The following is an 11,439-nucleotide window of genomic DNA, read 5'->3' as shown; positions in this document are numbered from 1 at the left end:
GAACTCGGTGTCGTTTAAGGTTAAAGAAAGGGTAATTAGTCGTCTTCGCTTCGCACTAGTAGAAAAAAGGTATAGCGACAACTAAAGTCGTTACTAAAAGTGTACAGTTACTAATAAATTTCAATAATAAAGCATTACCATTCCTCACTATAAATTTGAACAATTGTTACTATTATCAGTTACGATCCTGATGTAGAAAGTCGTTCCAATTTTTTTCGTAATATTATTTATTCCGATAAACAATAATGAATAGCTGTTTTGCAAAAAAACATAAATAAATACACTAATCCCAACAATATTCATAATTAATATACAAGATTAATATATTAATCTGAAGTCGGAGAGGGAGGGTGGGTTAATATGGATAATATCATGGTGATTTGTCTGAGCACTCCCTCATCTTTTGTTGTCTCTCAGCTTCACGCTCCTCCCGCATCCTCTGCATCTCCTCCTGTAAAGCCCGATTCTCATCGCGTAATTGTTGGATGTCAGTGCGCTGACTGCTCGATGCACTCCCCCGAGCATCTGCTCTAAATGATGTAGGTCGTACGCCGGATCCCATACCCAAGACTCTACCATGTCGCTGAGACCCGAACGCGTACTCTGTCAACTGCAGCTCATTCCGACTCGGATCTTCTTCAATGGCAGTGCGCAACGCAGACTACAAACACAAATTAAATTTTGATTAGTACAAATGTAAATAGGTTTCAAGTTTAACCTATAAACACGACTTACCACTTTCTCAGAAACAATAGCGGGAACCTCCGGAGTTGAATCCTGCAATGTTGGTTTCTTTGTATGCGTGTGGAGAAATAAGTCAGCGTAATTAGGGGACTGTCCGGTAGTCTTCTCCTGTACAAATTCAATAATAAACATTATAATAAAAACAAAAAAACATTTGAAACTTCATATTAAATGATAAAACGCACTATTTGTCTCTCGACTTGTGTAAATGAGACGCTGCCCGCATGATTTTTGTACACAACATGCGACCTGTTACTCGAATTAGACGTACTTGTTTTCTACAATTAAAAGATGTTGATTAGTTTAAAAGATTATTAAAAGAAGGGTTTATTAAAAAAATTAACTTACTTTAAACTCCGGAGTGAAAAAGCGACGATCCAAAAGATAATGCCAATCACTCGGGGCGATCTCAGGAGGGGGATTTGCCCGAATAGCTGTCTCGTCACCTTCTAGAGCCTTAATGTACTGCGTGTTCAACTGACATCTCCATCTACCCCAAAGTTGTTTTGCATGATATAGCCCTTGGCGGCGATAAGTGTCGATGTGCTCCCCCACAGACCGGAAAGGATCCTAAAATGTCAACAACTTCAAATTAAATTACAACTTAGTTTTTTTATATATGGTGGTTAGTACCCAAAACGAAAAACTTACCGTGATAGCCCGCCAAATGTGATCCAACTGTGTGGAGCTCAGATCAGTCCATTGTAAGGTCCTGTGCGGTAATGCAGTGGGGTTCCGGATGACACTCCCTATATGTCTCGACCATATTGTCCTATTATCACACATAGGCTTACCATCTATCGGGTTGAACTTCAAAGGCATCTTCTGCCCCACCTTCAACTTACCAACTGCCGTGTTCTTGTTTTTACCCCGTCTCCTCCTCGAAGATCCTAACAAATGAACAAAAAAAATTAGATAGAATCATAACAAAAATAAATAATCAAACACCGGTACCTGCATAATCAGACTGAGACAGGGGCTGTGTCTCATCATCGACGTTAGTGTTCTGTACACCATCAATGGCCATATCATCATCCCTCTCTAATATCCCGTCCAAATCGATGTCACTGATAGAGTCGAGTAATGCTAGAGGGTCCTTCATACAAAGGTAGTTTCGAAATATCCAACAATTAGTAAAATGTCTTAACAGCATCAACGAAATTTTCATTTTTATCAGGATATATCTATTAATAACGGTTCTATGAAAATGTCGTTACTGATATTGCTGATATTAGTAACGGTCATATAAGACCATTACTGATTTTCGTTACAGAAAACACTTTTTCTACTAGTGTCGGCAGAGATGGTAAATACGGAGCAGAGAACTCGGGAGACGGCTTTGCCGAGATGGTGGAAACAGAAGTTTGCGATCAAACCTTTTGAAAAATTTAGATCAAAATCGCAGGTGGGAAGAGGCGGGCTAGTTTTGTCAATTTTCTTTTTTCTCTTTTTTTAAAAAAAAAATCCACCACGTGGGGAGTCGCCACTATTATTTAAATAAATGGAGATTGGTCTTTCATTGGAAAAAAAACATGAATGGCATTTGATGGTGATGAAGAACCATACCTTCAATTCATTTGACGACATTTTCAGTATCTTTGAAGGTTCTAACTCTCCATTTAGCATACGCTGGGCTAGCATGGTATTGTTCTGTCAGACAGATTCGGAAATAAGCAACACGACCATGTTAGCATATTTTAAATTAACACATAATGGATAAACATACGAGCATATTGCCTTTAGCTAGATCTGACAATCATCAAAATAATTAGGAGCATTTTCAGTTGTCTGGATAAATGAGAAAAAAAGAAGGGTAAAAATCACACAAGGCAGTGTTTAAATTAAGTGCTCATACCATAGAGTTGGCATAAGATCATACAGTATGAGCATAAAAGGTCAGTGGATACTACACAATAAAAAAATTAAGGCCCTTGTTTGATGAAGGAATTTATCCCATAATCAATCACTTCAAAATAAAACTATCAAACGAAATACTAAATTACCCTTACATTAATTTTTATAACATTTTAAAAATAAAATCCAAAGGATATTTTACTCATTTAACCCATATAATCCACTTCTTGCATCAAACAAGGTTAATTCTTTCAAATAATCAGATTATTTCAAGAATATATATATATATATAATATCAAACAAGCTACAAGATTTGAATACATTCTCCAGAACTTAGATAAACAAAAACAGATAAACTACATAACATCAAGACTAAAATTCCTACTTTATCTAAAAAGTCAACCAAGAATAAATCAGGGGCATACTTTACAATATGAAACGTGCACCTTGACAACCACAGACAACACAAACAAATACACATTGGAAAACAGACATCTGACCTTCATATTAACCAAAAGCTGATTCATCTTCTGGTTATACATCAAGAAATTTGAAGAATGGGTTTCATGTGCAGCCTTCTCAAGCGCAGTCACAGCTGCAACAGCAGCGTCAGGCCACAGGAAAGTTACAGCATTCTGCGAAATAAAAAGTAGCAACTCTTGATCAGATACTGCTCAGCCTTGAAACTTAGAAACCAACATTTGTTAATGGACAGAATGACTAAAAATTCAAATTAGGCAAACATAATTCACACTGCTAGTTGCTTACATTAAGCCTATTATCATTTTCTGCACCGACGCCTCCATTGTCCTTTGGACTACAGATAAACTGAATTCCTTGAAGATACATCTCTAACCATTTGTCACGTTTTGTTTCACCAGTCAGGGCTTTAAACTTCGACAAAATATTGTAGTACTCTGATTCATTGCTTGTAACACTTCCCGGAGTTTCTGATTTCAGAACAAGAAGATCAATATCATGCTGTTTCGATTCCTCATGATGTTTATCAGTGAGCTCGAATATACTTTTTTCCTTCGTATCATACACATTGTGCACAATAAACCCGGGATGTTGTTTACGTGGTGGTATCGGCTTGTGTTTAGGGATAAAGTGCACTATGCACTTGTGCATAACCGATTCAACAGGGATCTCTTCAAGGCGAAAACTAAAGAACAGCTCCCTTCTGTCACATGATTTCCAACTTTTACCTGCTTCTTTTTCTGCTTGCTTGGGATGATAAAACCATTGCCTGTTAATCATGATACTCCCATCTACAGTTTGAAAAATATCCTGTGCAAGTGCATTGAAAATAAAAGTCAAAATCAAAATCAGAACTATATATGGTTTAAATAGACAAGCTAAGCACAAAAGAAATGCACGTTGATCTGAAGTCCCATAATATTTATATTACCAACTTTAGATGATGAAGAAGTACTTCGATCAGTAATTACCTTAATTATTGCCACACCAGGGTTTTCAAATTCCGAATCAGGAGTTATAAGCACATGATCTTCCTGCAAGGGAAAAAATAATATTATTTTTAAGAGAAAAACATAACACAATATATTAACAAAAAAAAGCCTCAACTGAAGAAATCTTCTATGTGTACCATATCAAATTCCACAAAGAATACAACTGTTAATAGAAAACAGACTCACAAGCTCGAAGGTGATTCCTTCCTGCTGGAAAGACTTGAAGTGGTATCGCTTTGTACTGTTCTTTCCAGAAACCCTAATCGATTCACCAATAGGCTTGGCGTCCTCCGAATGTTCTTCCTCGACATCATCTCCAGTGATTTCACACGTTGACGGTTTTACTTGCTTACTTTTCTTCTTATCTCCCACTTCTTCCTCTTCGTCATCCTCGTCTATGAGCTTAATTTTTTTCCTCCTCCCATGGTATTCTGGTTCCTGCGTACGCACAACCCGCGGCTGAGGCAAGGTTTCTTCGTCTTCGTCATCGCTTTGAATCTGCCGGCGACAATGCCTCTTCATCTTCGCCATCTCTCACTCTTTGCGCTAGCTTGATTTTGAAACTATGAGATTTTGTAACCGTCACTTCAATAATACAATTATAAATAAATAATATTTTATTTTTTATATTGTTAGAATATTTTTTCTTTATTCTCACCTCAAAATATATAATATATATAGAAACCTTAGATGTTAGAATATATTATATTTAGTAAATATATCTATGAAATATATTATATTATAACATAATAATATAATATATTTACATTCTTCATCTTCTTTATCTTCTTAAATTCATAATACCATTTTTCTCATTTATTTATACTTTTCTATTTTTTTGTTAAATTATTTTCTTACTATTATTTATCTTGAATATCAGTAAACTCAAATTCCTCGAATATCAATTTTGTGTCGAATTATTTTTAATATGTATTTTTTATATAATTATTTTTAAACATTTTTATGATAAGTTAAAAAAAAACGAGCTTAAAAAAATAAAAGTGAAAAGTGAAATAAAAAAATAAAAAATTATAAAGTAATTTAATCTAATTTTATTAAAAATAGTAATAATAATTTGAAGATAGACTTAGCCTATTAAATCCATTACCACAACTTTTTTTAAATCTCATTCAAATAATTATAAAATTATAATCAAGCCAACTTTAATAAAAATAAATAAATAATAAATATCTCTTAATTATTAATTATAATATAAATCAACAGCTCATGTATCTCTTAATTCTCTTATCTCTTTCTTTTTTAATAACACACTTGGATCTAGAGTTATAACTGGAAGATGATCTTATTTGTTCAAAACCGATAAATAACTTTTAGATCCATTTCTAGTAACTGTTTTTTTTTTTAATTTATAAGTTTAGTTGAGATATATATTAATTTTATATTTATTATATTATTTATATTTAAAAAATATATTTTATTTATTTAATTTAAAATAATAATATTAATTACAATTGAATGTTACGATAAAAATAATTTCTTTCTATTAAGATAATTTTCCATGATATTTAAAATTTTTAATACTAATTAGTAATAACTCATGAATCATAATTATTAATATTGTCACAATTTAAATGCTAGATAATCTTTGACCACAACTATCTAAAATTATTTTAGACTATTTTATTATATTTTAAAATTATGTTAACTAAAAAAAACTATACTAACTATTAAAATATAAAATAAATAATTTACTTAAAGCTTTGTCCGGACCACTGTATAAAATCTTTTAATCCCTTTTATAATCAATTAAATTATTCAATTTATAAATCAAAATACAAAATATTCTCTAGTTCTTTTTTTTATAATTATTTTATCATTTTATATTAATACATTTTAAATCTTATTATAAAAAATATCAATTTTTCAAAATTATTATCAACTACTATTTTTTAATTTATTTAAATACCCAAATGAAATAAACATAATATTTTATATTTAAATTTGTGTGAGAGTTTGAGCTAAGGAATGGAGGGAGTCCCATCAACCTAAGTCAGGACCGACCTGAACATCCAAGAAGTATAGGGGCCATGCGAAAAAATATTATTCTTTTTATTTAATTTTTTACATTTTATATTATATTTAAAATAATATTAATTTTGTATTATATTTAAATTTAAATAATTTTGAGTGAGAAGTATTTTATTTAGGAAAAAAGTTTATTTAGACGTATGTATTTGTACAAATAGCTTACTTAGACGTATATACTAATAAAAGATCATTTAAACATATGTACTATAAAAAATTGGCTCATTTGGCATTTTTTAGTAACCATGGTTAACTTTTATTTTTAAATTTATATATTTATTAATTAAATATTAATATATTTTCTCTCTTTATTTTTTATTAATTAAACCAGGTAATTTATTTTTTTTTTATTATTTTAATATTAATTTCTGTTTTATATGTTATCTTCCTTTTTTTTATTAGTTTTTATTTCTCATATTGCTTAAATTCTCATTTTTGAAAAATGTTTAACAACTTATTTATAAATTTTATGTTTTACTGTAATATTTTTTTGAATGATTTTTTCTTATTTAATTTAATATAAACAAAAATGAAATTAATAATTTTTTATTTAATTTTTAATCACGACTTAGACTTGCATTGTTTTGTCTAATATTTGATTATTACTCTTTTAGGTTTGTTGAATGCGTTTTTATTATTATTCAATTTTTAATTTTTAATTAATTTATTTTTGTGTTGAAGAATTTTTATTGTTAAAAGAATTTTCATTATTGAAAGGATTTTCATTGTTATATTTAGTTATTAGTTATTGAGACCAAATAATTTTAAAATAATTAATAATATATATGTGAATATAAAAAAAAATATAAGAAAGAAGAAAAAATATAAAGTTAAAATAATTAATGATGAATGCTCGTATATATATAAAATTAAATTAAAATAATAAATAATAAATAATAAATGTTCATATAAAAATAATAAAAAATAGAGGATTTCTTTTATTAGTAATAAATGAAAAGGAATGAGAGAGAAAATATATTAATATTTAATTATTAAATATATAAATTAAAAAATAAAAATTAATCATGATTTACTAAAAGAGGCTAATTGAACCAATTTTTGATAATACGTACGTTTAAATGACTTTTTATTAGTACATACGTCTAAATGAGCTAGTTGTACAAGTACATACGTCTAACTGACCTTTTCCTTTTATTTATATTAAAAGATATAAAAATATTATAAACTTATTTTTTATCAAAATAAAAAATAGAATAAAAACATGACAATAGTATAGAAGGAGGGGAAATTTTTATAAATTGAACTAAATTTTAATAATATATATGTTTATATAAAAAATTTAAATGAACTTTTATCCTAAAATTTATGTATCCCTCATTCACTCACCCATTAAAATGGTCTTTATTTCAATATTTTGTTTTCTAAGAAACAAGACAGCAATGTAATAATTTATCAAATACTCTTAAAATAAATATATATATATATATATATATATATATATATATATATATATATATATATATATTTGAAAAGTTAAGAAAAAATAGTAAGACTTCAAAAGTACATAAATTACAACAATGCATCAAAATAAAAGACAAAAACATAAACTGAAAATTATTTCCATAAATAGCAAAGAAAATCCATTACAATTTTGAGAAAGAATTGATTCAACATATCAATTTGGTGAGAAATAAGTGAAAGGGGGTTAGAGTAAAATGTAAGTTCCTTCTCCTTTATAATAGTTATATTATAATATATGAATATATATATATATATGATCATAATTCATAAACCAGCTAATTAAGCTATCATCCTCTTCTCTTCAAGTATGGATCCCTCTTTCAATGCCAATTGAGCCTCATTCTCCCTTCTCAAAGCAAAAAAACTAGCCGCTTGTAAATAAGATGCAATATGCCAAACAGGCGATATTACTTGCGCTTGAACCGCATCATTAAGTGCTTCCTGAGGCATGTCACTCATTAGGTACGATAAGCTTCGTCGAGCATAGATTGTAGGTGAAATCATCGATCCAACGTCAATAAACTGTAAAACAACAAGTCTTTAAATCCACAAAAGAGAATTGAACTGAGCTGAGCTACAAACAGGTGAGAAAAACAATGTTAAACCTGCGTGTAACTTTCTATCGAGGTTATGAAATCTTTGTGACGAAATGAAGAATCACCCTTTTTCTTAGAATTCAAAGTATCTTGCATATCAACAGTCCACATCTGAAACGAAAGCTGAAAGCCAGGAAGAGAGTTACACTTACACTGGTCTGGATTTTGACATTTTTTAAAAACAGAACAAGACCCATATCTATAAAGTGTTTACTACTCTAACTGACCTCAGTTGCTGCACCCTCATCGTCTTTATATCCCAGCTTTTCTAATATCTCATGTATCACGGTTAAGTCCATTCTCATACAAGCTTCACCTAGTGGCGATAAAGTTAAAGCTTTCGAGCCATGTGGTATACCCATTAACTCGTGAGAAGGAACCTACAAAAAGGAAAGAATGAATCTCAAAGAATTAACCACAAAACGTAAGAATCTCAACCAACCTGAGTCTCCTTCTGAAGAGGAATCAAAGCAGTAACGAGTGATTTTGGATTTGGACGTTCTCTTGGCTCATATTGGAGACATCTTGTAGCCAAACGTACCAACTCAGTACCTTCGTCGTTAGATAACTGGCCTTCCAAACAAGAATCCATCAGCATTTGTATGTTCCTGTCCCGGATAAGGTCAAGGGCCTAGTAGTAGTGGTAGTACAAATTCAACATTATGGTTACAAAAATTAACACAAAGCAAAAACAAAACAAAAAAACTGTCTCACATGGCTTGGAGGAATATGTTTTCCACTGAGAAGATCAAGCAGAAGAGTACCAAAGCTATATATCACACTCTCTGCTGTTACTCTTCCTACAATAAATAGTCAGACAATTGATTTGATGAAAACAAAAATTTTCGAGCAATCTTTAATGATGATTACAGTTAAAACCTGTTCTGAGGTATTCTGGGGGTGTGAATGCTAAATTTGTGCTGTAACTTTTTCCATCTCGACTGTTTTTCATTAGGCCAAAGCAAGACAATCTAGGATTCGCATCCTATTTAATTCCGATAAGTTAGTTTAGGTTGGAGAATAAGAAAGAAATAACAAAAATACGAAGAATAAACTTACATTATCAAAGACTACCCTATAAGCATTAAGATCATGGTAAAGTGCCCGGCCTTTGCTGGTACAGTATTCAAGAGCTTGTGAAAGATATAACGCTACCCTTAAACGCATTGCCCACTTCATGGGCTGCGATTCCCCTGATGAGTTTAATCGATATCATGAACTATTCAAAGGAAATCATTTCCGAATATGTCTTACAAACAGAAACTTACAATGAAACAGGTGTTTTGCAAGTGTTTCATTTGGCATGAATTCTGCTACGAGTAATCTCTCATTGCCTTCACAACAACAACCAAGAAGGTTTGCCAATCTATGGTGCCTGAGTTGACCAACTGTTTTCGCCTCTTCCTGAAATTGTTTTTGCCTCAAAATTCAAATGATTTGTCAAGAATTGAGAGTTAACATCACAAACAAAACTTGCCAAGAATTGTCGAGTATCTGGCCAAGCAATCCTGTTGAAACGCTTGATTGCAATTTGAGTTTGGTTCTCGAGTTTTCCCCTGTAAACTACATTAGGAGCCTTTTCCCCATGTTCCGAAACAATGTTCTCTACAGCAAATCCAGACGTGGCTATCCTGAGTTGTTCAATTGTGTATTCGCGAAACGGAATCAAACCATCCGTTTCACTCTTTTTCTCATTGTCTGCCATAAAAGGTGCACACGAAAAGAAAAACGCATTGGACACGAGAAACAAATGAGGAAAAAATAACATAAACTACTTACCAAAACTGCTAGTCTCTTTACTTTTTCCCTTACTTTTAGAAACAGAGCAACAAGCAGTGAGTTTTGAATACTCACAGCCCATTTTCTAACCTGTTATCTAATCTTGAATTGAAAATCTTCCAATGCTGTCAGAAAAAACACCATTTTCCAAAATTAAGTTCAAATTCAACAAAATGGAAGTTAACCCAGTAACAACGATTGAATTTTGGATCATAGCATTAAGACAATACACATTGAAAGTATGAACCAACATCAAGCTGACTCAATGCGACGTGAAGAACGTAAAGAGAAAACCCCATGACCATTTCTTACCAGTCAACTCGATTCAACTCCTGATTCATATATGGTCAAGATCAGACCCAGTTCTAGTCAAGTCAATAGTAAACTTCAAATAATAAACACGAGAAAACCCATCAAATCAAGAAAATCTTTGTCGATCTTGAAGATAGAGTCTAACTGTTGATGATGATGGGAGTTGAGTTGAATGAAAGATCTTGCCTTCTGAACATATATAAAAGGCAACTTTTATGTTAAAGATCGACGATGAAATTGCTGAATACATACAAATTCATAAAATATATATATGTACTGTAATTGCTGAATTTATGTTCCCCAATTTCCACCGACATGAACCCTTTAGCTTTCCTATCCCAAATATTCAAGACCCGTCTCGCCAAATCTCATCTTAAATTACCCAAGAAGTCCATTCTTGATAATAATCAATTTATATAATTTATTTTGAGACGACTTTTTTTTAATTAATATTCTATCAGTTTTGTGTGGCTATTTGGTAAAATGAAGGTTAAACTTCTTTTTTTGCATCACTACTTTATTTATTTACAGTTAATGCAAATGCAGAGATGGAACTTTTATTTTGTTATAATGTTTATTTCAAATTAAAATATAATATTATTTCTTTTTAATTATATTTAAATAATAATATAATTTTTTAACTTATTTGATATAAAAAATAATTTATTATTCATGACCTAAATTATAATATTATTTATAACTTTGTTTGTATAAAAATAGTTATTAACTCATTATAAATTTTAATAAAGAAAGTTAATGTAGACTTCTTCTTTTTATGGTTTGAATTAATGTAACCACTGTTTTCTTAATTATTAAAATTTATTGTAATTTTGTATTTATAATTATTTAATTTATTCAACTGACATGTCCCAATTTGATCAAGAGGATAACTATATAAATAATTACATTTATTTCCATTGAATAAATATTAATGTGTTTTTATAAATTCTTACCATGATTCATGATTTAAATTACATTATTTTCATTAAATGAATATTAATATGTTTTATAGATTGAAGCCATGATTTAGACCAACGTTATCGGATTGTTACTATCACCTACTAATTTATTAAAAATAATATTACTAATATATTAAGTTAAATGGTTTCCTTATGAATTGTTTGGATAATAGATTTACTCAATTATTACTAGAC

General features: G+C 30.4%; 2 protein-coding genes across 2 annotated transcripts; both read right to left on the bottom strand.

The window, feature by feature from the left end:
- Positions 1-250: 250 nt before the first annotated feature.
- Positions 251-4,621, bottom strand: LOC124910128. Its single transcript, XM_047450744.1, has 11 exons — positions 4,257-4,621; positions 4,050-4,112; positions 3,367-3,888; positions 3,099-3,233; positions 2,311-2,394; positions 1,699-1,840; positions 1,396-1,634; positions 1,093-1,314; positions 930-1,022; positions 736-852; positions 251-661 (listed from the first exon to the last, which is right to left on the bottom strand). Exons 1-11 carry the CDS (start codon positions 4,599-4,601, stop codon positions 371-373), a joined length of 2,253 nt encoding a protein of 750 aa, XP_047306700.1. The 5' UTR covers positions 4,602-4,621; the 3' UTR covers positions 251-370.
- Positions 4,622-7,682: 3,061 nt separating this feature from the next.
- Positions 7,683-10,641, bottom strand: LOC124945340 (serine/threonine-protein kinase BSK7-like). Its single transcript, XM_047485758.1, has 11 exons — positions 10,286-10,641; positions 9,974-10,098; positions 9,672-9,892; positions 9,463-9,598; positions 9,254-9,387; positions 9,074-9,179; positions 8,909-8,994; positions 8,637-8,825; positions 8,422-8,574; positions 8,204-8,317; positions 7,683-8,120 (listed from the first exon to the last, which is right to left on the bottom strand). Exons 2-11 carry the CDS (start codon positions 10,053-10,055, stop codon positions 7,878-7,880), a joined length of 1,464 nt encoding a protein of 487 aa, XP_047341714.1. The 5' UTR covers positions 10,056-10,098; positions 10,286-10,641; the 3' UTR covers positions 7,683-7,877.
- Positions 10,642-11,439: the final 798 nt, after the last annotated feature.

Source organism: Impatiens glandulifera, chromosome 7 (assembly GCF_907164915.1).
Source record: "Impatiens glandulifera chromosome 7, dImpGla2.1, whole genome shotgun sequence".
In the NCBI taxonomy this organism is placed as follows: Eukaryota; Viridiplantae; Streptophyta; class Magnoliopsida; order Ericales; family Balsaminaceae; genus Impatiens; species Impatiens glandulifera.
Note: the sequence above shows the minus strand (reverse complement) of the source record. Positions and strands in the feature narration are given on the sequence as shown.